Source organism: Budorcas taxicolor, chromosome 2, assembly GCF_023091745.1.
Source record: "Budorcas taxicolor isolate Tak-1 chromosome 2, Takin1.1, whole genome shotgun sequence".
NCBI lineage: Eukaryota > Metazoa > Chordata > Mammalia > Artiodactyla > Bovidae > Budorcas > Budorcas taxicolor.
The window spans coordinates 32,194,065-32,219,552 of record NC_068911.1 but is presented as its reverse complement, the minus strand read 5'-3'; the positions used below and the strand labels follow the sequence as shown (position 1 = coordinate 32,219,552).

Sequence of the window (25,488 nt, the reverse complement as noted above, 5' to 3'; positions counted from 1 at the left end):
AGTGAACATCTCTCTACATAGTACTTCAGGCACCTGAGCCAGCACATCTGTCAGAAACAGCAGTGCTTTCCACCAGACTTCCCCAGCATGACCTAGTTTGGCCACTTCCTCTTTCTCTCTGCTCCTTAAGTACCCTCAATATGCTGACTGACCGACTCAAAGGCCACCAGTGACCCCTTCCCTAGTGCATCAACTCTGACTTTTCCACAGAATTTGATCCCACTTCCTATCCTTCTCTGAAACTCTCCTTGCTTGGCTGATGGGAGAGATAACCTTTGTCCTGGCCTGTCTCTAATTGGGCTTTTCCTGTGTCCTTTCCTGTCTCCCAGGGTCACCGTTTGGCAGGAGCCTGAGGGCGTGGGACCTGCTGGGCTGGCCCTTTCAGCTCTTGGTTGTCCCACCCAGGCTGTCACACCCGTTGACCTCACCTCTGGAGGAATGTGAGATTTTGATCAATCTAAGTTCAAACTTTCCTCTAGGCTCAAGCCCTTCATTTAAAAAAAAAAAAAAGTGTGCTCTTTTTAATTCTTGCATTTTATTTTATTATCATTGTTTTCATATCAAAAAGTGTAAAGAATAACCAAAAGTAAAACAAAAGAATAACACAGAAAATGTCAATTTGTCTACCATTCAGCTTAATAAAATGTGACCAACATAGGTGAAGCCTCTTTTGCCCCTTTTCTGCCCCTAGAGATATGCACTGTCCTTAATCTGAGATTTTTTTCTGTCCTTGCAGTTTACTTGAGTCCTGTATTTCTGATTGACTTCTTTGGACATTTCCATATGGGTATCTCTCAGTATGATTAAATGCAAACACACGTGATTCCATTTATGTAAAAGGAATGTGCTACATGAATGTATGAATCAATCAATCTGGCCACCTACAGAAATCCTTCCAGAAGGATCTATATCACGAATTGGCTAAATAGAACACGTTGGCAATAGCATGGGGGACTCCACTCTGTAATAACCCATATGGGAAAAGAGTATGAAAAAGAATAGATATGAGAATATGTATAACTGAATCACTTTGTATAATACAACATCATAAATCAACTATACTCCAATATAAAGTGAAAACAAACAAACAAAGAACACACTGGTAGGCCTGTTTGCAAATTCTGTTTCACACACCCCAATATTAATGGTGATTGTTTCTGTATGCCACGACTATGGATAATTTTGCTATATGCACAACTGTTTTTTCAAAGTTTTTAACAGTGGAACATACATTGGAACATTCAATAGACATTGGCTAGACGTCCAACAGTGGAATATAGACATAACATCGACATATGTTATAATATTATGTTAATTTATTGTTGTTATTCAGTCGCTAAGTCATGTCCGACTCTTTTTGACCCCATGGACTGTAGCACACCAGGCTTCCCTGTCCTTCACTATCTCCCAGAGTTTGGTCAAACTCATATACATTGAGTCAGTGATGCCATCCAACCATCTCATCCTCTGTCACCCCCTTCTTCTCCTGCTCTCAGTCTTTCCCAGCATCAGGGTCTTTTCCAATGAGTTGGCTCTTCACATCAGATGGCCAAAGTGCTAGAGCTTTGGCTTCAGCATCAGTCCTTCCAATGAATATTCAGTGTTGATTTCTTTCACGATTGACTGGTTTGATTTCCATGCTGTCCAAGGAACTCTCGAGAGTCTTTTCCAGCACCACAATTCAAAAGCATTATATTAATAGTCATATATTATTATTATGTCCCAAATATGTCTTCCTCTAGCCCTCTTTTACCTACCTCTTTTTTTTTTTTAACCTATTTTACCCTAGAAGTAAAAATAGAAGTTGCCTCTTTTACCCTAGAAGTCTCTATTTGTCGGAATTCTGGGATTCTTCCTAGGTTTAAAACTTGGTAGTCGTGCTTCATACTCCTTTTTTCTCACATTCTTCTTTCTTAAAAAAAAAATTGTTCATTTGGCTTCATGGTCTTAGTTTCGGCATGCAGAATCTTTAGTTGCAGCAAGTGAATGCTCAGTTGCAGCAGGTGGGATCTAGTTCCCTGACCAGAGATCGAACCCGGGCCCCCTGCATTGGGCATGTGGAGTCTTAGTCACTGGATTACCAGGGAAGTCTCCCCCTCTCACATCCTCTCTTCCCACTATACTTTGTGGTTATTTGAGTGCATTTCTATCTCCTCTAAGAAATGGCAACCCACTCCAGTATTCTTGCCTGAAAAATCCTATGGACAGAGGAGCCTGGTGGGCTCCAGTCCAAAGGGTCTCAAAGAGTTTGACACAACTGAGTGACTAAACAGGCCTGCACACTGTCTCCTCTGGTAGGTTTTAAGTTCTTCAGTGGCTCAGACCTTGTCTTATCTCTCTCCTTGGGGCCCATCACACAGGACAGCTCACAGAACAGATGCTCCAGAAATGGTTAGTGAACCTTTTGCTTGATTCCTCAGGCTTGTTGACAATGCCACAATTGTCACCTGCCTGAGAAATTTCTTCTATAAATAAGCAGTTTCTGTTTCAAGTATGGTTTGCTCTTGCTGCATATACCCCCTCTCTTACTCCACTCAAGCCTCAAACTTAGCAACTGGAATTAGTGTTGGTATTCAAATCCTTAGCCACAGTACAAAGAGTCAGCCCCCTTAAGGACCAAGTCATCAGTGTGAAGTTTGTTTTCTTCCTCGACATTCTGGCTGCTGTCACTACATTTGCTGAGGAATTCTCAACAAGAGTTTACTTGTCCTTCCATGCCGTTCTTTCTGCGGTTTCCTTGTTTCTTTTTGTGATCCAGCTCCAGATGGCTCAGCGGTGCTCTCCAAACGAGTATTTTGACAGATTGCTGAATTCTTGCATATCGTGTCAACTTCGGTGCCCTAATACTCCTCCCATAATATGTCAGCATTATTGTAACACAAGTAAGTAATCCTGTTTGAATGATTACTCATTGGTGTGAAGTATTTGCTCTGTGTGTGTGTGCTTAGTTGCTCAGCTGTGTTTGACCCTTTGTGACACTATGGACTGTAACCCACCAGGCTCCTCTGTCCATGGGGATTCTCCAGGCAAGAATACTGGAGTGGGTTGCCATGCCTTCCTCCATGGGAATCTCCCCAACCGAGGTCTCCCACGTTGCAGGCAGATTCTTTACCCTCTGAGCCACCAGGGAAGCCCAAGAATACTGGAGTTGACTGTTTATTCAAAGAAGAAACATTATGGGAAGGTGGTGAGATTTTCTGAATCAAAAAGAGAAAGAAAATAAGGCAATCATTTAAATGCCAACAGGAATGGATACTTTTTCAGAACTCAACTCTATTTTATTCTGCAATCTTAGCAACATAGATTTTTATCATCTCTCCTAATTAAGTATTAACTTAGAATTTAAAAGTCAAAGCTGAGGAATTAGGGGAACTGGATGGCAAATAATCTTTACCTGGTGTGAATATTATGTTATCAAGTTCATTCTCTCTCTGACGTTCTCTTAATTCAGTGAAAGGAACAAATACATTTCTCTGGACCTGTTTGGGCCTGAGCTTGATAGTTTCCTTGACAGTTTTCGTATTGATGTTCTTGCTAAGGAAGATGAGCTCCGAACCATTAAAGGACAAACTTAAAAACACAGGTTGGTTTGATGGTTGATCTTTGAAATCTCTTTCCAAGAGGTGGCTATTGTGAATTTCAATTCCTTTTTTTCTTTCATGTTGTGTATCTCATCTGGTAAGTGCCCTTTTGGGTATGTTAGATGACAGTTGGGTTAAATGAACTTGGGAGAAGGGAGCTTCCTTTCCGATGTTTACACCTTCTTTGTTGATATCGTACCATGTCAGCCTTCCTCAACATTCTACCTTTGGTATTTACTCTTTTGAAGTACTGAGGCCTCTTTGGGAAATATCCATCTCTTTGACCAAAGTCAGGGCATTGATTAAACATCACACTATCAGAAATAGCTAGCCGGGTCTGGTACTATCTGAAAAAAATGTATTTGACAAGATTGGTGGCCATATTTTTATACAAATACAAGTGTTGTTTGCTCAGATGAACAGTCTACTGCTGAAAAAAAGCTAGAAATGAATACCAATTGCTCCTGGATTATTTAAGCAATCATCTCAAAGATCTTTATGAAGCAGTAGAGAATCAGTCCCAGAGAAGTGAATATTCTGCTGAGGAGTTTCTTAAGAGAAAAATATTTCGGCACCTTTGCCCATGATCTAATTTCTAGACCACTTTGCAGTCATTGCCCTATTTCTTTATGTGTGTATTTTCCGTGCAGAATCTATAAGGCAACATTTCGTCTGCTTTCTAGTGCAGAAAGGGGAGGAAGATGGCTGTTTCATATCATTTACTGATTTCTCTTTTTTTGCCTGGGGCCTGAGAGACAGGTGGGGAGTGACTTTAAGTGTGACATTTTGGACGATGGAGGTATACCATGGAACGTTGGGAAAGTATTAAAACATGCCTGCACAGGAGTGTAATGGGGACACAACAGAGACTCCTTCCTTATGGGATCATGAAAGTTTCATTAAAAAAAAAAAGTAATCTGCCCAATGCGCTGTAAGAGAAACATCTTTACTTTGAATTGTAAAGTGTCACCCAAGACTCGTTTTGGTATGCTGTCACACACGCTGAGCCGTCAGTTCACAGTTGTAAAAGGGTTGGTATCTTAATGCATCCAAGGGCCAAGTGGGTCAGAAACGAATGTAGTGGGTCACTGGAGGTTCGGTGATAGGGGACCGCGTGCCCAGCCTGAAGATGACAAAGGCTATGGACTTCCAAGTGTTTTCTTGTGGGAATGTCAGTTCCCACTGGCCACATTTTTTGTCTTAAAAAAAAAATAAAGTAAAAGAGGGACTTCCAGCGTGGTCCACTGGTTAAGACTCTGTGCTTCCACTGAAGGGGGTATGACTTTGATCCCTGGTGGGGGAAATTCTGCGACCCTTTGGACTTTGTGACCCTATGGACTGTAGCCACCAAGCTCCTCTGTCTGTGGGATTCTCCAGGCAAGAATACTGGAGTGGGTTGCCATTTCCTCCTCCAGTGGATCTTCCTGACCCAGGGATTGAAACTGCGTCTCCGTGTCTCTGCAGTGCAGGCGGATTCTTTACTGCTAAATCACCTGGGAAGCACCCCCAAGCCATGAGATGTGGCCACAAAAAAGAGAGAGAGACCAGTTGTCTAGATTTGTATGTACAATCTCTTGATTTTCAAACACGGGCCAACATTAAACAGATAAGCAAACACTTTAAAAATACTGTGTGCCGTAAAGTGAGCATGTCTTTGAACCCAACATGGCCCATGGTCTTTCAGCTCATGACTTGCGGTGTAAGGCCTGCTTCTTTTGGGGAAAGACTTTTGTCTCCTGTTGCTTTGATCCCTGATGCATGCTGCTATGTGTGGCACAACCAAGGACCCTGAAAGCTTTAGGATAACGGTTCTGTTTTTGTGCAATCAGGAGCGGTTCTCCAGAAGAATGCTAACGCAGACCTGGATGTTAGCAATAACAGCAGTATTGTGGCTGAACCTCTTCTTTTGAGAGGCCTGGGGTACACAGTAGAAGAATGTACGTGTGAAGACTGTGTCAGGAGCAAACCGAAGGTCGATTCTGACCATTTCTTCCCCCTCCCAGCCATGGAGGAAGGCGCGACCATTCTTGTCACCACGAAAACAAATGGCTACTGCGACAGTCTGCTAGCTGCCACCAGTGTCACGGGGATGGAGAAATCAATTTATACCAGATAATTAACCATGTTAATGGTATAGAGTTACTTGGAAAATCTTTGTCCTAAGGGAAGGATGGTGTCTCAGATCTCTTTAAGATGATTGTATTTATCAGCAGATGATATGGCTTTCCGTCCTCTAATTTTGGAAAATCTTTATGTTAGCTATATTTTTCTACCTTATTGTTGGGAGCTTAACTCTGGAAACTTCCTTGGTTTCATGATTAAATTGACTCACTGAAAAAAAAACAAAAAAATCACCGCGATGTGTAGATTCCATAGTCACATATTTCTATGGTTAGGCAGCTTCTCTCCTACACATGGGCACATACATTTCAGGACAGACTAGATTTCTCTCTTTATTGTTAAAGGAAAGCAATGTATTCTCTGTATATAGGAGAAGCCTGGAGTCAGCCGCCCTCTTCAGTGTGCAGGGCATGACTGGTTCCTGACTTTGGGAGCTTTCAGCTTCATGGAGTCATACAGGCATTATTATAATCGTATAAATGAATGTGTAGCTGCAAACTGTGATAACGGTGTACTCGGTATCATTTTTTGCAGTTAACGCAGGAAGTAATAATGACAGACAGCATTTATTTAGCCTTTCTAATGTGCCAGGGGTTGTTCCAAGTGCTTTACCTGTACTAAGGCATTTAATGTACACAACAAATCACAAGGTAAGTGGACCATTACTATCGCCCTGTTACACATGACAGAAAGGGAGTCAGGGCAAGGGTCACATAGACGGTAAATGAAGAGCCAAAGTGAAACCCAGACATTCTGATCTATTCCTTTTTCTTCTTCTCACATCAATTTAATTCCATTTCTGAGTTTCTCATCTCACTGGGTTACCCATTATTGGGAGAGGGTTGCCTTCCTTGGGTTGTGCAAAGGTCCTGGGGTGTTATGGAAACAGGCAATGCCCTCTAGTGTCTGTTGACTTTGATCATTCTTAAGATAATGCCCATTAGCACTACATCAGAGAACCTCGAGGTCTTGGGGCTTTGTGGCTTTTGTGTTGGGTTTGGGATATGGAGAAACTTGGTGAGACATTTCTACCTACTTGGGGCCCATCATGGCTCCATTCCAGGGCCTTTAGGGCCATAGATGATACAACATAGTGGTGAAGACACTGGCTCTTCGAGTTTGAATCCTGACTCTGTTACTAGGAAGTTATAGATGCTGAGTGACTGAGAAAGTTAACCACCCCATTTCAGTCTCCCCTTCTGTAAAATGGGGATCATAAGAGTATCTACTTATAACATTATTTTGAAGATTAAACGAAAATATACACACACGTACATTTATTATTTATTTTTTCCCATGATAAGTTTCTGGTTCATGATAAGTACGTTGTGTTAGTTCCATTGCCATTGTGGTTTTTATTAGTGCTTTGAGGTCTAGTTTCTCTGAGGGCAGGCAGATGCTCCTTGTCTGTTATATGGCCTGGGAATATTCCTCCTAGCTTCTCACAGCCCTTCTTCCTTCTCTCCTTATTGCTCCATTCCCTGCAATGAGTTTAGATTTTTCCAAAAGCCCAGAAGCGCTATTGACCTGAGGCTTTTGATTCTTGGTTCTCCAGTACCGGGCTAAGTCTTAGGAGGAAGGAATTATCGTACTTAAAGGGAGTAGCTGGTGGTGGAGGATGTGAAGTACACGCTACATGTTCAATAACATATCCTGTTTCAAGTGCCAAGAAGACAAGGCACAGGGCACTGTAAGAAGGTGTATCACTGCCTGACAACTCCGTGAATCAGGTATGTGATGGCTCAGCAAAGTCACAGAGGCAGACAGACCTCACCTAGTCTTTCGGGGGGAAGAGAAGGGATTCAGACACACTGATGCTTTAACTAGAGTAACAGATTAGTAATAAGTGTAAAGCACAATTTTGAACATGGAGAAAAAAACTACCTTAACAACCGAAGAATTTTAAAGAATTCCCCAACACAAGAATTTCTACATTCTATCACAGTTCCTACACGACTGTATTTTGACACAAGTGTAATCATAGCGTACAGACCATTTTGTATGTGGCTTTTTAAAATTACTGTATTATCTTTGGCCTTTCCTTGTGTTTCAGTTACCTTTATAATTAGCATTTTCAAATACTGTGAGGTGGGCCATGATTTGCTTAGCTATTCTCTAACCTGGCTTTGGTGCTTTCCACTTTCTATTATAAACAGCGCTGCAGAGAGAGCATCCTTCTAAAGATCTCTCAACCTCTGCTGAGTCCACAAGGTAAATTCCCAGGGGCCAGAGATGACGTGTAGAGAAGCAAGGTAATAGCAGAAGACCACGGGCTGTAGGTCACGCACAGCTGGGCTGGCATTCTGGCTCCATTTCCCCATGCGGCCTCAGTTCAGTGTTTTGTGGATCAAGTCTTGGGAGTGGATCAATCGTTCTCAGGCAACACTGGGAAAGAAAAAAAAAATCGAAGAGAATACATTCCCTGCAGACTTTTGTTAAATAGTTTCTTAAATGTATGCGTTTGTGTGCTGAGTTGTGGTGTAAAATGTTTTCTTTTACTCTGGGTGGAGGGCTACAGTCCACAGGATTGCAAAGAGTCCCACAGGACTAAGCGATTAACACTTTCCCTTTCTTTTTCTTGGGGCAAAAGAATTGGGAAAATGCTTCTTCACTCTTTCTGACCCCTCTTTCTCTTATCTGTAAAACGGGACAGTAAAAACTTTTCCAACACAACCCATCCACATTAACGCCACTGCTACCACCCTAGCCTCAGGCACTCACACTTCTTGCTGAACAACTGCAGTGACCCCCTAACCAGCAGCCCTTTCTTCCACCCGGACCCACACACAATTCATTCTCAACCCCGGAAGAGGAATCATCTTAAAACCTCCTTGTGTCCTCTGCTTCAGTTCAGTTCAGTTCAGTTCAATCACTCAGTCCTGTCCGACTCTTTGTGACCCCATGGACTGCAGCACCCCAGGCCTCCTGTCCATCACCAACTGGCAAAGCCTACTCTAACTCATGTCCATCGCCTCGGTGATGCCATCCAACCAACTCATCCTCTGTCATTCCCTTCTCCTCCTGCCTTCAATCTTTCCCAGCGTCAGGGTCTTTACCAATGAGTCAGTTTTTCGCATCAGGTGGCCAAAATATTGGGAGTTTCAGCTTCAACATCAGTCCTTCCAATGAATATTCAGGACTGATTTCCTTTAAGATGGACTGGTTGGATCTCCTTGCAGTCCGAGTCCTCTGCTTAAACTCCTGTAATGATTTCCCACTCCCTACCTCCCTTCCCTGGTGGTTCAGACAGTAAAGAATTCACCTGCACTGCAGGAGAGCTAGGTTTGATCCCTGGGTTAGGAAGATCCTCTGGAGAAGGGAACAGTTACCCACTCCAGTATTCTTCCCTGGATAGTCCCCATGGACAGAGGAGCCTGGCGCTAAAGTCCATGGGCTCCCAAAGAGTCAGACACGACTGAGCGGCTTTCACTTTCACCTCCTTAGAGTGAGGCAGAAAAGCCCAACCCCTTCACCCACATCTTCCATCTCTTTCAAAGCCCTTTTCTGGCTCACCCTTTGGCTCCAGGCAACCCCTCCAGGCAGGAGGTTCCTTCCGGAACACCCTTCCTGCAGATCTTCCCGGGCAGCCGTCCTCTTACCATCCCGGACTCTAAAGTCATCTGCAAAGAGAGGCCTTCCGGGACTTCCCGCCTCCCTTGTCCCCACGCTTTGGCCCATTCCTCTTTTTTAATTTCCCCGTTCCGCTCCTAGGGCTCTCGTAGCCACCTCCCCGCCTGGCTCCCCCACAGAGGAGTGAACTCAGGCTGGCGGGTAGGCGTCCCAGCCGGTGTGTCTACGGGGGACCTGCAGCCTCGGCACAGCAAGCCGCGCCTCAGTCTGGTCACCTCGCGCCCGTGCCCGTGTTTACCTTCCGGGTCGGGGGGCGGGGCCGCGGCGTCTGCGCTCCACTTCCGGGGCGGGGCGGCAGGCGGGGCGGGGCGCGCCGTCTCCCGGCCTGTCTGGAGCGCGGCAGCGGCAGTGGCGGCAGTGGTGGTGGCGCGGTAGGCACCGGCCGGGGGGAGCAGCACCATGAGCGGTGAGTGGCGGCCTGGCCGCTGTCACCCGCCCCGGCCGCTCCGGCTCCCGCCGCTCCAGCTACACACTCCAGCCCCTGAGTCTCTGCATCCCGCTTGCTCGCGGACCCCGTCCTGTCGCTCCCAGTTTCCGGACCCCTGTACGCCCAGGTCCTGGCCCCTGGTCACCTACACTTTTCTGGAGTGCCGGGTCCAGGCATTCCTAGTCCCTTGACCCCTGTCCATCACTTACACAGCCTGCTGCTGGACACCTGTCCCCCGGATCCCTCAGTCCCTCCCCATCCTCCGACCCCCTTGTCCAGTTACCAGACCCCCAGTTCTCAGACCTCCTGTATCTCAGTCCCTCCTAACTCCTCCTAACTCCTCGACCCTCTGAGTTGCACTCCTGGGTCCCCATGCTTCCCAGCCACTCCCGAGGCCTCTGTCCCCAGTCACTCCAGTCTCCGCAGGGGCAAAGAGTGTTGCTGACCATTCTGTTGCTGGTCATTCTTAGTTTGCTGACCCCTGTGCCCCGCGTTCCCCCAGCTCTCGGTTCCCAGAGGACTTTGAGTTCTCCATCCTCTTTGTCTTCCCCGACCCTGCGGTTCCCTCCTCTCCTCTTCCCCCAGTTCTTTGCTGTTCCAGTCCCCAGTTGTTCCCAGTTTCTCATTGTCTCTCTCTGAGCCTTGCTTCTTGCATTTTGGTTATTTTTTCATTTTTCAGCTCCTTCCATTTCTTCTCCTGCTCATTTGAGGTCTCACTTGACCTGCCCTGCAGCGCTTCCCCTGCTGTCCAGTGTTGAGCCCATCTGGGGGTCTCCGCCCTTCCCATCCACTCCTCTCCCTTCCACTGGAGTGCTGGGTGGTTTTGGTGGGAGGTTGGGAGGGGTGTGTGTACAGCCTGTCCTCAGCGTTTCTGAAGTTTAGTCCCTAGGCTTGGACGGGTGTTCTCAGCCGTTTCCACTCACGAGATCTGTTGTGTTTTGCTGCTAAGTCATCCCTGGGTATAGTATGTGGAGACGGGAGTGACTCAGGGAAGCCTCCCAGCTACCCTGACTGGGATCTGGATTTACTTAGGAGGACCCGCCTACCCTCCTTCTGCCTGTTTTCCCCTCACTGTGGAATTGCCTCTACAGAATCCTTGCAACCAGAGCTGCTGGCCCTGACCTTGGACCCAGGCTTTTCTGGAGGTTGAGGCAGGGCAAAGTGAAGGCCCTGTGTCTCTCTTCATCTTTAACTTTTAAGTTAACTCTGTGAATCATTTCCAACAACTTAGGCGCCTTTTGTTTTGCTATTCATGTATAATGTTTGTGAAATTGATGATGCCGTAGCGGGAGCTTGGGAGGGGCATTTTCCTGGGAGGTGGTCCAGCTTCTGTTGTCAGACGATTTTTGGTCTACTTAAGGGTTTCTGGTCCTTGAACTTTAGTGATACCACAACAAAGATGTGATGATTTCATCCAGGAGGTAATGTAGCCTGGGGTAAGTGCAGACCCTGGGGGCAGACAGCTTGGGTTCAAATCCCAGCTTTGCCGCAGAAAGCCATGTGATTTAGGGCAAGGTGCTTGAACATTCTGGAAGTCAGCAAAATGAGGATAAATAATAGCATCTGACTCTTAGGCTTGTTGCAGTGACTAAATAACATTACTCAGGTAAAGTGATTGGTACTGTGCTTCTCACATGGTAAGGAGCTTGGAGCTGCTACTATTGTTTCTGTAAGGACCCTGTGGGGTTCGGTTCGGGTTGTTTTCTGGCTTCCCTTCTGGGACAAGGGCTGGGGCTAAGTAGCCCTGGAAATCTCTTCCTTTTTATGTGAGCATGGTGTCTCCACATTAGACTGTCAATTCTGAACCCTTCTTTCTGCTGCCTACATTGTGAGAGCCAGTGAAATTGATAAGCCAAGGGAAAGACCAATGTAGCCTTCAAGGAGCAACTTAGTATCAAAATTAAAGAAATTTTAAAATTCAGTTGAAAAACCCCATTAGGTTTAAGGTTAAACAAATTATAGAAGGAAACTAACACATGCATTTTTTTTTAGGAAAAAGCATTAAGGATGAAAGTCTTCTTTTGGAAAGATTGTAACTGAGGCAGAAAAAGTGGTTGCTGATGGTTGGGAGGGGAAAGTCCAAGGTGTTTTTCACCTATGGGATTAACTGGCACAAAAAAAATGTGGCATGGAACTGTTTCCTGTCTTCTGTTCTTTTTTCTTTTTTTAATTTAAGAAAATTTCAAGGCAAAAAAAAAAAAAAAAAGTGGTGCGAATAGTCTAATGAACCGTTACTAACTCATGACCATTTTACCCATATACGTATCTACTTCCTGCCTTCCTCCCCAGATTAATTTGAAGCAAGTCCAAGATACTGTATCATTTCATCTGTAAGTTTTTAAAAAATATGTGTCTCTAAGCTATAGGGATCCTTTTTAAAAAACACAATTCCATTATCATACCTCTGAGAAATAAGCAGTGATTCATTAATATCAGATATTCAATGTTCAAATTTCCATGATTGTCTTATAATTTTATTTTATAGTATTTTTTTTTTGGAAAAGGGGGGCCAAGCTGCACTGCTTGCAGGAACTTAGATCCCCGACCAGGGACTGAACCCACCCCCGCAGTAAAAGTGCTGAGTCCTAGCTACTCGACTACCAGAGAATTCCTTATGGTGTACTTTTAAAATCTCAGGGTCTAAATAAGGTTTAAACAATGCAGATTGGTTTGTCTTTTACTTTTTTTAGATCTCTCTTTTTTTGTTTCTTTAAATTTTTGCCATATTCACAGAATTGTGCAAGCATCACCATAATAAATTTTAGAACATTTTCATTACTCCAAAAAGAAACTTCATACTGATTAACAGCTGTTCTTCATTTTCCATTTCCTCAGCCCCAAGCAACCACTGATCTACTTTTTCTCTCAATGGATTTGCCTATTCTGGATATTTTGTATAAATCAAATCATACAATAGGCGGCCTTTTGTGTCTGACTCTTTTCACTAAGTATCATGTTTTGAAGCTTCATCATGTTGTAGCATGTATCTGTATTTCATTCTATTTAGTGACCAAATAATATTCTGTTGTGTGGGTATTCCATATTTTGTTTGTCCATTCATCATTTGATGGACATTGACTTATTTCCACTTTTGGGGTATTATGAATAATGTCGCTGTGAACATTCACATATAAGTTTTTGTTTTGGATAGTAGGTTTTCATTTCTCTTGGGTAGATATCTAAGAATAGAATTGCTGAGTGCATTTTTTAAAGTAATTAATTAATTGTGCTGGGGCTGTGTTGCTTTGTGTGGGCTTTTCCTCTAGCTGCAGCTAGTGGGGGTTACTCTTCGTTGTGGTATGCAGGCTTCTTGTTTTGGTGGCTTGTTGCAGGGCACAGGGTCTAGGCACGTGGGCTCAATAGTTGTGGCTCACAGGCTTAACTGTTCCAAGGCATGTGGAATCTTCATGGACTGGAGATCTAACCTGTGTCCCCTGCATTGGCAGGCAGATTCTTTTTATTTTTTTTTTCTTTTTAATTGGAGGCTAATTACTTTACAATATTGTGGTGGTTTTTGCCATACATTCACATGAGTCACCCATGGGTGTACATGTGCTCCCCATCCTGACCCTCCCTCCTGCCTCTCTCTCCATCCCATCCCTCAGGGTCATCCCACTGCACCAGCCCTGAGCATGCTGCCTCATGCATTGAACCTGGACTGGCAATCTATTTTACATATGTTAATATACATGTTTCAATGCTATTTTCTCAAATCATCCCACCCTCGCCTTCTCCCGCAGAGTCCAACAGTCTGTTCTTTACATCTGTGTCTCTTTTGCTGTCTTGCATATAGGGTCATCGTTACCATCTTTCTAAATTCCATATATATGCATTAATATACTGTGTTTATACAGTTTATTATATACTGGTGTTTTTCTTTCTGACTTACTTTGCTCTGTATAATAGGCTCCAGTTTCCTCCACCTCATTAGAACTGGTTCAAATGTATTCTTTGTAATAGCTGAGTAATATTCCATTGTGTATATGTACCACAGCTTTTCTTATCCATTTGTCTGCTGAGGACATAGTAGCAATCTAGATGTCCATTGGCAGGCAGATTCTTATCCACCGAGCCACTGGGGAAGTCTTGTTGAGTGCATTTGAAGAACTGTCAGACTATTTCCCAAAGTAGCTGCACCATTTTCCATTCATGCTGCACTGTAAGAAGGTTCTGGTTTCTTCATGTCCTCACCAGTGCTCTTTTTGATAATAGCCATTCTAGTGAATGTGAACTGATATCTCTTTGTGGTTTTGATTTGCATTTCCCTGATGAGATCCAACCAGCCAATCCTAAAGGAAATCGGTCCTGAATATTCATTGGAAGGACTGATGCTGAAGCCCCAATACTTTGGCCACCTGATGCGAAGAACCAACTCATTAGAAAAGACCCTGATTCTGGGAAAGATCGAAGGCAGGAGAAGGGGACGATAGAGGATGAGATGGTTGGATGGACGTGAGTTTGAGTAGGCTCCAGGAGTTGGTAATGGATAGGGAAGCCTGGCCTGCTGTAGTCCATGGGGTCGCAAAGAGTCGGATACGACTGAGCGGCTGAACTGACTGATGAGTGTGGATACTGAGCATCTTTTCATGTGCTTGTTGGCCATTTGTGTATTTTCTCTGGAGAAAAGTCTGTTCAGATTCTTTGTCCATTTTTCTTTTTTTAAACTGGGTTTTTCTTTATTGCTGAGCTGTAAGAATTCTATATGATTTCTGGCTACAAGTCCCTTATTATATCTTTACAATTTTTTTTTCTCCCGTCTGTAGGTTGTTTTTTCACATTCTTGATGGTATCCTTTGAAGCACAAAGTCTGTTTTTAAACTATGGATTCCCCTTTCATCTCTCTCTCCCTTTTTGCCCCCCTGACATTTTTATGGAAGGAAACACTTGACTTTGGTGGGATTTTGCTGATGGCATCCTTTTGGTGTGGTTCATTGACATGCTTCTCAGTCTCTCACATAGCCTGTAAATTGACAATTAGAGTTTGCTGTTTTGCAGTTGAAAATGTTCCAGTAGAGGCAGAGGTCAGATGGCTACAAGGCCCAATACATTAAGTGCAAATAACCAGGAAGTGGAATGGTTAGGTAATGCACCCACAAGATAAATGGGCATCGCGGGGCCAGAAACAGCTAAGATGAGCACTGATAGGGTAGTGGACATGTGTGTGTGGCATGGTCACATGGTGGGAGACCGCAGAGATGTTAGAAGGGATAAAACAGATTTATACACATCAGCGTGACTATATCTTACCGTTCAGTTCAGTTCATTTCAGTCGCTCAGTCGTGTCCGACTCTTTGCAACCCCATGAATTGCAGCATGCCAGGCCTCCCTGTCCATCACCATCTCCCGGAGTTCACTCAGACTCACGTTCATTGAGTCCGTGATGCCATCCAGCCATCTCATCCTCTGTCATCCCCTTCTCCTCCTGCCCCCAATCCCTCCCAGCATCAGAGTCTTTTCCAATGAGTCAACTCTTTGCATGAGGTGGCCAAAGTACTGTTAGTGTTCTCTAAAAAGAAGCAGGGTGCAGAATTACACCTAAGATATACACCTTGATGTACATTAAGACGTGCACGTAAAACAGTGTTTATGGACTCGTGTGTGTGTAGAAGGAGACAAGTTGCCAGGATGATGGCCACCTGCCGGATGTGGGTGGTTGTCTAAGCACAATAGTGTCATGATCTGCTTGTTTCTCATTGAAGAATCTGGTAGGTGGGAATGCTTGATTACCAGCCTGTCAGCTAAGGCATTCTGATTTTCAGAAAACGCTTTTGCCCTTATTGGGAAAAGTAGAACTTGTAGGGGCAGAAAGTCATTATTATGGTTCTCAGGCACTGTCTTTGTAAGACTTTATGTTTGACACTCCTTGGTACTCATTTCAATCAGTAATTATTCTGTCATGAATCCTTCTTACATTAGAAAGACCCTGAAATCCTGGCTTCAAGGTCTGGGGAAAGCCAGACCCAGAGAGGTCAAATAATGAGTGAAACAGACAAGCTCTAAAGGGTGGAAACACCAGAGTTTGGGGGCTTAGTGGGTCGTTTACTGCTGTGACTTGCCTGATGTTTAGGTGCGTTCTGGCAGCTTTTTCTTATTTTTCTGGAATGTTGAAGATTTTCTCTCAGATTTTCATGGCTTTTTTCATGATTGTCATGATTTTCTGTCTGGCATTTACTTCCTTATCTCCAGCAGTGGCTTGTGTTTGGAATAAAGGAGCGGCTGATGGCAGGGTTGGGGGGAGACAAATTAGGAGTTTAGGATTAACAGCTAGACACTACTATATATAAAATAGTTAACAATAAGGACCTACTGTATAGCACAAGGAACTATATTCAATATCTTTTAATCAACTGTAATGAGCCTATAATGGAAAAGAAAATGAAAAAGAACATGTGTGTGTGTATATATATATATATATATATATAATACATATAATATATGGGTTTCCCTGGTGGCTCAGATGGTTATATATATTATATATCTGAATCACTTTGTTATATACCTGAAACTAACAGAACATTGTAAGTTGCCTATACTTCAATTAAAAAAAGTGGTTTAAAAGCAAAGAATGAGCTGAAATGCATGAATGGAAAAGAGAACAGCTGTGGTTTCCATTCAGGGCAGAGAAGGGGCTGATGGCACACGTGGAGCCCCCCACCCCAGCTGAGGGCCCTGGGCTGGTCTGTTACAGCGGGTGTGTGAAGAAGGGGTCCCGCTGTCAGCAGACATTCGACGGCCTCCCTTGTCAGCAAGTGGCGCTGGGCTCGGTTCCATGGATCCCCACTCCCACTTCCCTGTCGCATGGCTGTGCCTGGGTGACCAACAGGAAGTCAAATGCTCAGAGGGCTTGCATTTTGAAACTGAATCCTCTAAATTCTGGCAACGTGAACATTCGTCGTCATCATCGTCATTGTTCCTTCGCTAAGTCATGTCCGACTCTTGGCAACCCAATGGACTGCAGCATGCCAGGCTCCTTTGTCCTTCGCTGTCTGTCGGAGTTTGCTCAGACTCATGTCCACTGAGTTGGTGATGCTATCCAGCCGTCTCATCCTCTGCCACCCTCTTTTCCTTTTGCCTTCTGTCTTTCCCAGCATCAGGAGTTTTCCAGTGAGTTGGCTCCTTGCATCAGGTGGCTTCAGCTTCAGCATCAGTCCTTCTCGTGAATATTCAGGGTTGATTTCCTCGAGGATCGACTGGTTGGATCTCCTTGCAGTCCAAGGGACTCTCAGGAGTGTTCTTCAGCACCACAAAATCCCAGATAAAGCAGCTCCCATCCTGCCTGCACATCAGTTGTGAGTTTTCAGCGGGTGATATCACCCCTGTGGAGGTGAAACATCTGCTCTTGTGCCTAAGGCACAGATCTGCATGATGTGCAGATTATCGGTATTGAGATTTCATGGAGGGAGTGATGAAGAAAAAATGTCTAGGAAGGATCCTAGGAGGGAAGGAGAAAAAGCTTGAGAAACACTGACATAGGCTGAAGTAATTTTAGCACTATCACATAAATTCGTGTTTGCTTTTACCCTTAACATTTCTGAATAAAACTTTATCATATTGCTATGTGGTCTTCATATCGATCACTTATATGGACTTCACAATCCATCAGTAATCCATCATTATGCATGTGACATATTTTTAAACCACTGACTTGCGGAAACTTTTCCACCCCCTCTATTTTTTCTTTTCCCCTTTTCTGGCTGTGCTGGGTCGTCTTTGCAGCGCACAGGCTTCACTAACTGCGGCATGCAGGCTTATCTGGCTGTGGCGCGTGGGCTTAGCTGCCCCATGGCATGTGGGGTCTTGATTCCCTGACTAGGGATTGAACCATGTCCCCTGCACTGGAAGGCAAATTCTTTAGCACTGGACCACCAAGGAAGTCCTTTCCCCACCCCACTCCCACCCCCAATTATAAGTAACGATGCAGTGAACATTTTTGTTTAAGGTAGTCTTCCTTTCTTTCAATGATGTCTTGAGGATAATTTCCCTAAAGTAGCCTTAATGTGAAAGTTTTGATGGTTCTTGGTTTCTCTTTCTGCCAAAGCTGTTGCAACTTGTTTAAAATGCTACCAGTGAGAGTGAGGCGCTAGTGGCAGCAGAGTCCGGCTGGAAATTCAGGGTTCAGCATTCCGCAGGCTTTTATTGGGTGACAGTTTGGCGCATCTTCCGTCACGTAGCAAAAGGTCGCACTGTCAGTGTTTGTTGAAGGGTCTTGAATGAATGTACCCAAAGTGTTAGAGTAATGTATGTGTTAGCCAGGACTCTTTAATTGCATGTGGTGGAAGCTGATTCCGGACACTGGGAATTTATTTATTTTTAACTGTACATAATTCTGTATATTTAATCATTTCTGGCTGTGCTGGGTCTTTGTTGCTGTGCTCGGGCTTTCTCTAGTTGTGGCAAGCAGGGGCTACTCTAGTTATCTGCACGGGCCCAGTAATCGCGGTTGGTCGGCTTCAGTAGTTGTGGCACATTTTAGTTGCCCTGTGGCATGTGGAGTCTGCCTGGACCAGGGATCAAACCCCTGTCCTCTGCACTGGCAGGCAGATTCTTAACCACTAGACCACCAGGGGAGTCCTCAATGGGAGTTTAAAGCATCTTGTGCTGGGAAGGTCTAGCATAGGCGTCTTCAGGCTCAGCTGGCGCTTAGAGAGTCGTCAGGACTACCTTTCTGTCTGGCTGGCTACTATCTTCATCTCTGTTGGCTTTGCCCTCAGGCAACCTCCCCACCATGGAGGCAGGAGGGCCACCAGCAGCTCTTGGGTCACATCCTACAATGTAGCAACACCCGAGCAGGGCAGGCCTTTCCCAATTGCTCCAGCAGAAATCCTGGGGCTCACTCAGCTGTCTGGCTTGCCGTGCAGCCATCCTGGAACTGACTGGTCACCGTGGCCCTTGCTGCCCAGGCCTGGGTCCTGTGCCCAGTCCAGAGCCCAAGGGTGGCATCCGTCCCACCTGTCATCTGGTTGGAGGATGAACTGAAGGGGGAGGGCTCTTGCAGCTGGGAGCAGGGTGCTCAAGGAAGACCTCGTGGGAAGGTTCCATTTCAGCAGAGACCCGAGGGAGGGGAGAGGCTCCTGAGCTACTGGACGGGTCAGAATTCCTTTTGCAGCAGTAGGGAGGGGTGTGGGAGAAGCAGCTGAGGCCCCAGGGGGAGGGAGGACCCTTCCTCTCCCTGACTTCAGCTCGTCCATCTGTCCATCTCGAAGCCTTCCCCTCCCTGCCCCGCCACCCTTTGCTGGCTTCCCACGATGGGGGAAACTTGCTCTCAATATCTCGTTTCTCCCTACCCACGTTTTTTGGAATCTTCCCTTTCCTCCTTCTCCTTAAAAACATTAAGCAAAACTCTAAAATGATACCAAAGATTACTATGAAAACATAACAGACCTATAAATATATTTACCTTTCTAGCATATTAACTGTTTAGATAACTTCTGTCTGTGCATTGCAGGCAGATTATTTACCATCTGATCCACCAGGGAAGGCCTGACTATGTTCAGAGCACAGACATTTTACCCAGTTGCATTGAGTCTACACTTGAATTAGTATTTCCATTTATTATAACATTTTCCTGTGTTCCTTCTCCTCACAATTCTTTAGAAATGTGTAACATTCCACTAAATTGACGTGCCGCAGTTATTTAACCGTTCTTCTAGTGCAGGAAAAGAGAGTAAATTCCAACAGAACTGGCAAATGTTTTCTGTAAAGGGCGGCTAGTAAATATTTTGTGCTTTGCGGGCCATCTGGTCTCCGTCCCAGCTATGCATTGCTGTTGTACAAAAGCAGCACAGGCGATATGTAAGTGAAAGGACGTGGCTGTGTTCCAATAAAACTTTATTTAGAAGAACCGCAGTGGTTGTGGCTGTGTTCCAATAAAACTTTATTTAGAAGAACCGCAGTGGTTCGGATTGGCTTGGGGGCTGTTGTTTGCTGCCCCCCGTGCTAGAACAGGGCTGGAAAAATCTGTGCCCCGACACTGGGTTTAGGTAGGGGTCACGGGGTCACTAAGAGTTGGACGCGACTGAGCAAATTCACTTTCACTTTTCACTTTCATGCATTGGAGAAGGAAATGGCAACCTACTCCAGTGTTCTTGCTTGGAGAATCCCAGGGACAGCGGAGCCTGGTGGGCTGCCATCTACGGGGTCGCACAGAGTCGGACACGACTGAAGCAACTTAGCAGCAGCAGCAGCATGTTGCGGTGGAAAGTGATGTGAACTCAAGCAGTCCCGCGTTTAGCTCCCTACTTGAAGAACCTGGGCAGGTTGTTGAACTCTGGCTCTTTCTTGGTTTATTTTTATTTTATTTTTTGGCTTCATTGCTGCGCCGGGGCTTTTTCTAGTCATGGAGAGCGAGGGCTGTTCTCTTGTTGCGGTGCGCGAGCTTCTCATTGCAGTGGCCTCTCTTCCTGTGGAGCACAGGCTGTAGGCACAGGGGCTTCAGGAGTTGCGGCTTGCAGGCTCTCAGGCGCTCGGGCTTCAGTGGTTGTGGCTGGTGGGCTCACTAGTTGCAGCGTGAGGGCTCTGGAGCACGTGCTTGGTACTTGTGGCCCACGGGCTCAGCTGCTCCGAGGCCTGTGGGATCTTCCCAGACCTTTCTTATCTACTGTGCCACCAGGGAAGTCCATGAACTTCTCTGACTCTTAATTCCTCATCAGAAGATGGAGATGAAAGTGAGTGATGGCAGCTTGCTTGCCTGGTGGCCCAGTGGTTAAGAATCCAACTTGCAGAGCAGCGAATGTGGGTTCTCTCCCTGGTCAGGGAAGTGAGATCCCACATTCTGCAGAGCAACTAAGCCTGTGTTAGTTGGGATCTACTGGGGTCCTGCATGCTGAAACTAAGATGCCACGTAGCCAAATAAATAAATATTAAAAAAAAAAAAGAGAGAGTGATGACTGTGAGTGTTGTTACCTTCCTCATCACCTGTGCTACACCCCACCCCCTTCCACCCCTCTCCACCCTTTCCACCTTAGTTTAGGTTCCCAGGGGTCAGGAAGGTGCTTTGATATTCTTGTAGCTTTTGGTGTTTCCCATACCTTGCTTTCCAGTCTCTGGACCACTCCTTATTACCAGTAGTTCATTCCTATTTCCCTGAAGCTTTACCTGCAGTGGGGAATTCATTTTTTTTTTAATAAATTGAAGTCTAATTGATTTATGATGTTGTACTAGTTTCAGATGTATACCAAAATGATTCAGTTATATGTGTATTCTTTTTTCCATTATAGGTCATAAGATATTGAATATAGTTCCCTGTGCTATACAGTAGGACCTTGTTGTTTATCTACTTTATATATAGTAGTGTGTATCTGTTAATCCCAAACTCCTAATTTATCCCCCTCTCAAACTACTGTACAATTGCACTCATCTCACACGCTAGCAAAGTAATGCTCAAAATTCTCCAAGTCAGGCTCCAACAGTACGTGAACCAAGAACTTCCAGATGTTCAAACTGGATTTAGAAAAGGCAGAGGAACCAGAGATCAAATTGCCAATATCCATTGAATCATAGAAAAAGCAAGAGAGTTCCAGAAAAACATCTACTTCTGTTTTATTGACTACACCAAAGCCTTTGTTGTGTGGATCACTACAAACTGTGGAAAATTCTTTAAGAGATGGGAATACCAGACTGCTTTTACCTGCCTCCTGAGAAATCTGTGTGCAGGTCAAGGAGTAACAGTTAGAACCGGACATGGAACAATGGACTGATTCCAAATTGGGAAAGTAGTATGTCAAGGCTGTGTATTGTCACCCTGCTTATTTAACTTCTATGCAGAGTACATCATGTGAAATGCCAGGCTGGATGAAGCACAAGCTGGAATAAGTTGCTGGGAGAAATATCAATAACCTCAGGTATGCAGATGACACCACTCTTATGGCAGAAAGCGAAGAAGAACTGAAGAGCCTCTTGATGAAAGTGAAAGAGGAGAGTGAAAAAGCTGGCTTAAAACTCAACATTCAAAAAATGAAGATCGTGGCATTCAGTCCCATCACTTCATGGCAAATAGATGGGGAAACAATGGAAATGGTGACAGACTTTATTTTCTTGGGCTCCAAAATCACTGCAGATGGTGATTGCAGCCATGAAATTAAAAGACACTTGCTTCCTGGAAGAAAAGTTATGACAAACCTAGACACCATATTAAAAAGCAGACACATTACTTTGCCGACAAAAGTCTGTCTAGTCAAAGCTATGGTTTTTCCAGTAGTCATGTACTGGAAAGTGTGCATGTGAGAGTTGGACCAGACTGCCTTACCTGCCTCCTGAGAAATCTGTATGCAGGTCAAGAAGCAACAGTTCTTGACCTGCATACAAGCAAATGTACATGTGAGATATGAGAGTTGGACCATAAAGAAAGCTGAGCACTGAAGAACTGGTGCCTTTGAACTGTGGTGTTGGAGAAGACTCTTGAGAGTCCCTTGGACTGCAAGGAGATCAAACCAGTCAATCCTAAAGGAACTCAATTGTGAATATTTATTGGAAGAACTGATGCTGAAGCTGAAGCTCCAATACTTTGGCCACCTGATGCGAAGAACTGACTCATTGGAAAAGATCCTGATGCTGGGAAAGATTGAAGGCAGGAGGAGAAGGGACAACAGAGGATGAGATGGTTGGATGGCATCACTGACTGGATGGACATGAATTTGAGCAAGCTCCGGGAGTTGGTGATGGACAGGGAGTCCTGGCGTGCTGCAGTCCATGGGATCACAAAGAGTCGGACACAACTGAGTGACTGAACGGAATTGAACTGAACCCCCTCTCTGTCCCCACTGGTAGCCATAAGTTTGTTTTCTGCCTGTGAGTCTGTTTCTGTTTTGTAAATAAGTTCATTTGCATCAGTTTTTTAGATTCCATATATAAGTGGTATCATAGGATATTCGTCTTTCTCTGTCTTGACTTCACTTAGTATGGTAATCTCTGGGTCCATCCATATTGCTGTAAATGCCAATATTTCATTCTTCTTTACGGTTGAGTAGGATTCCATTGTATATATGTACCACATCTTCTTTTTTAAATGAATTAATTAATTTGGCTACAGTGGATGTTTGCAGCTCAGGGAATTGTCGATCTTATTGCAGCATGCAGAATCTTTAGTTGTGGCACGTGGGATCTAGTTCCTCAACTGGGGATTGACTCCCTGCTTCCTGCGTTGAGAGTGCAGAGTCTTGGCCGCTGGACCACCAGGGAAGTCTGTACCAAATCTTCTTTATCCATTCATCTACCGATGGACGTTTATGTTGCTTGCATATCTTGGCTGTTGTAAATAGTGTCTTTGTGAGCATAGGGGTGGCAAGTATCTTTTTGAATTAGAGTTTTTCCCAGATATGTGCCTAGGAGTAGGATTGATCCACTCTCTGTCTGTAATAGTTTACATCTGCTAATCCCACATGCCCAGTCCTTTCCTCGCCCACCTCCATCCCCTTGGCAAACACGTGTCTGTTCTCTGTGTCTGTGAATCTGTTCCTGTTTTGTAGGTATATTTAAATAAATATCTTTATTTTTGTCTGGGTCTCCCTTGCTTTGCGTGGGCTTTCTCTGGCTGTGGCAAGCAGGGGCTGCTCTGCAGTGTGTGGGCTTCTCTTGTTGTGGAGCCCAAGCTCTAGGCACACGGGCTGCAGTAGTTGCAGCGCGCGGACTCAGTAGTTGAGGCTCGCGGGCTCTAGATCGCAGGCTCGGTAGTTGTGGCCCATAGGCTTTCGTTGCTCCATGGCCTGTGGAATCTTCCTGGACCAGGGATCGGGCCTGTGTAGCCTGCATGGGCAGGTGGATCTCATCTACTGCACCACCAGGGAAGTCCTTTGCCACATTTTAGATTCCACATAATTAATACCATATGGTATTTGTCTTTCTGACTTACTTCACTTCGTATGATAGTCTCTATTTGCGTCTGTGTTGCTGCAGATGGCATTACTTCATTCTTCTTTATGGCTGAGTAGTATTCCATTGTATATACCCACCACATCTTCTTTACCCATTCATCTCTGGATAGGGATTTAGGTTGTTCCCTTGTACTGGCAGTTGTGAATAGTGCTGCTATGAACAGAGGAGTGCATGTGTCTCTTGGAATTATGGTTTTGTCCAGGTATATGCCCAGGAGTAGGATTGTTGGATCATATAAATTTCTATTTTGAATTTTCTGAGGCACCGCCACACTGTACCAATTTACATTCCCATCAACCGTGTGGGAGGGTCCCCTTTTCTCTACATCCTCTCTGGTATTTGTTATTTGTAGACTTTCTGATGATGGCCATTCTGATCATTGTGTTTCCCTGGAGCTTCCCCTGTGGCTCAGCTGGTAAAGAATCTGTGTGCAATGCGGGAGACCTGGGTTCGATCCCTGGTTTGGGAAGATCCCCTGAAGACAGGAAAGGCTACCTACTCCAGTGTTCCGGCCTGGAGAATCCTGTGGATTGTATAGTTCACGGGGTTGCAGAGAATTGGACATGACTGAGTGACTTTCACTTCACTTGCCAGGAAATGGGGAATTTCATTTTAAATGTTTCTTGGTGAATTTACTGGGTGTACAGTGACAACAAGTTAGACAAGGCTGTGGTCCTAGTGTGATTAGATTGACTAGTTTTCTGTGAGTACCCAAGATGGGCAGGTCATGGTGGAGAGGTCTGATAGAATCTGGTCCACTGGAGAAGGGAATGGCAGACCACTTCAGTATGCTTGCCTTGAGAACCCCATGAACAGTATGAGAAGGCAAAATGATAGGACACTGAAAGAGGAACTCCCCAGGTCAGTAGGTGCCCAATATGCTACTGGAGATCAGTGGAGAAATAACTCCAGAAAGAATGAAGGGATGGAGCCAAAGCAAAAACAATACCCAGCTGTGGATGTGACTGGTGATACAAGCAAGGTCTGATGCTGTAAAGAGCAGTATTGCATAGGAACCTGGAATGTCAGGTCCATGAATCAAGGCAAATTGGAGGTGGTCAAACAAGAGATGGCAAGAGTGAACGTCGACATTCTAGGAATCAGCGAACTAAAATGGACTGGAATAGGTGAATTTAACTCAGATGACCATTATATCTACTCCTGTGGGCAGGAATCCCTCAGAAGAAATGGAGTAGCCATGATGGTCAACAAAAGAGTCTGAAATGCAATACTGGGATGCAATCTCAAAAACGACAGAATGATCTCTTTTTGTCTCCAAGGCAAACCATTCAATATCACAGTTATCCAAGTCTATGCCCCAACCAGTATGCTAAAGAAGCTAAAGTTGAACGGTTCTATGAAGACCTACAAGACCTTTTAGAACTAACACCCAGAAAAGATGTCCTTTTCATTATAGGGGACTAGAATGCAAAAGTAGGAAGTCAAGAAACACCTGGAGTAACAGGCAATTTTGGCCTTGGAATGTGGAAGGAAGCAGGGCAAAGACTAATAGAGTTTTGCCAAGAAAATGCACTGGTCATAGCAAACACCCTGTTCCAACAACACAAGAGAAGACTCTACACATGGACATCACCAGATGGTCAACACCGAAGTCAGATTGATTATATTCTTTGCAGCCAAAGATGGAGAAGCTCTATACAGTCAACAAAAACAAGACCGGGAGCTGACTGTAGCTCAGATCATGAACTCCTTATTGCCAAATTCAGACTTAAATTGAAGAAAGTAGGGAAAACTGCTAGACCTTGGTGATGGACAGGGAGGCCTGGCGTGCTGCGATTCATGGGGTTGCAAAGAGTCGGACACGACTGAGAGACTGAACTGAACTGAACAGTGATAACA

General features: G+C 44.8%; 2 protein-coding genes and 1 long non-coding RNA gene across 6 annotated transcripts in view; 2 read left to right on the top strand and 1 right to left on the bottom strand.

Moving 5' to 3' along the window:
* The first annotated feature begins 2,764 nt into the window (after window positions 1-2,764).
* Window positions 2,765-5,697, top strand: TNFRSF17 (TNF receptor superfamily member 17). 2 transcript variants are annotated; one of them, XM_052636189.1, is made up of 3 exons: window positions 2,765-2,882; window positions 3,452-3,583; window positions 5,411-5,697. In XM_052636189.1, the coding sequence occupies exons 1-3, from the start codon at window positions 2,765-2,767 to the stop codon at window positions 5,695-5,697; spliced, it is 537 nt and encodes a 178-aa protein (XP_052492149.1). The 2 variants fall into 2 exon arrangements, 1 of the variants encoding a protein (XP_052492149.1); XR_008198975.1 differs by lacking the exon at window positions 3,452-3,583 and having other exon boundaries at window positions 2,793-2,882; window positions 5,411-5,500.
* A 1,267-nt stretch (window positions 5,698-6,964) lies between these two features.
* On the bottom strand, window positions 6,965-9,538 carry LOC128043438 (uncharacterized). The gene is made up of 2 exons (XR_008198952.1): window positions 9,216-9,538; window positions 6,965-8,087 (listed from the first exon to the last, which is right to left on the bottom strand). It is a non-coding gene; the product is annotated as an uncharacterized LOC128043438 (long non-coding RNA).
* A 162-nt stretch (window positions 9,539-9,700) lies between these two features.
* The window catches only part of SNX29 (sorting nexin 29), a 589,615-nt gene continuing 573,827 nt past the window's right edge, over window positions 9,701-25,488 (top strand). For all 3 annotated transcript variants that reach the window (XM_052661385.1, XM_052661389.1, XM_052661404.1), the window contains exon 1: window positions 9,701-9,738. In XM_052661385.1, the coding sequence (XP_052517345.1) occupies window positions 9,732-9,738 (7 nt within the window). In that variant the 5' untranslated portion in view covers window positions 9,701-9,731. The remainder of the gene's footprint in view (window positions 9,739-25,488) is intronic.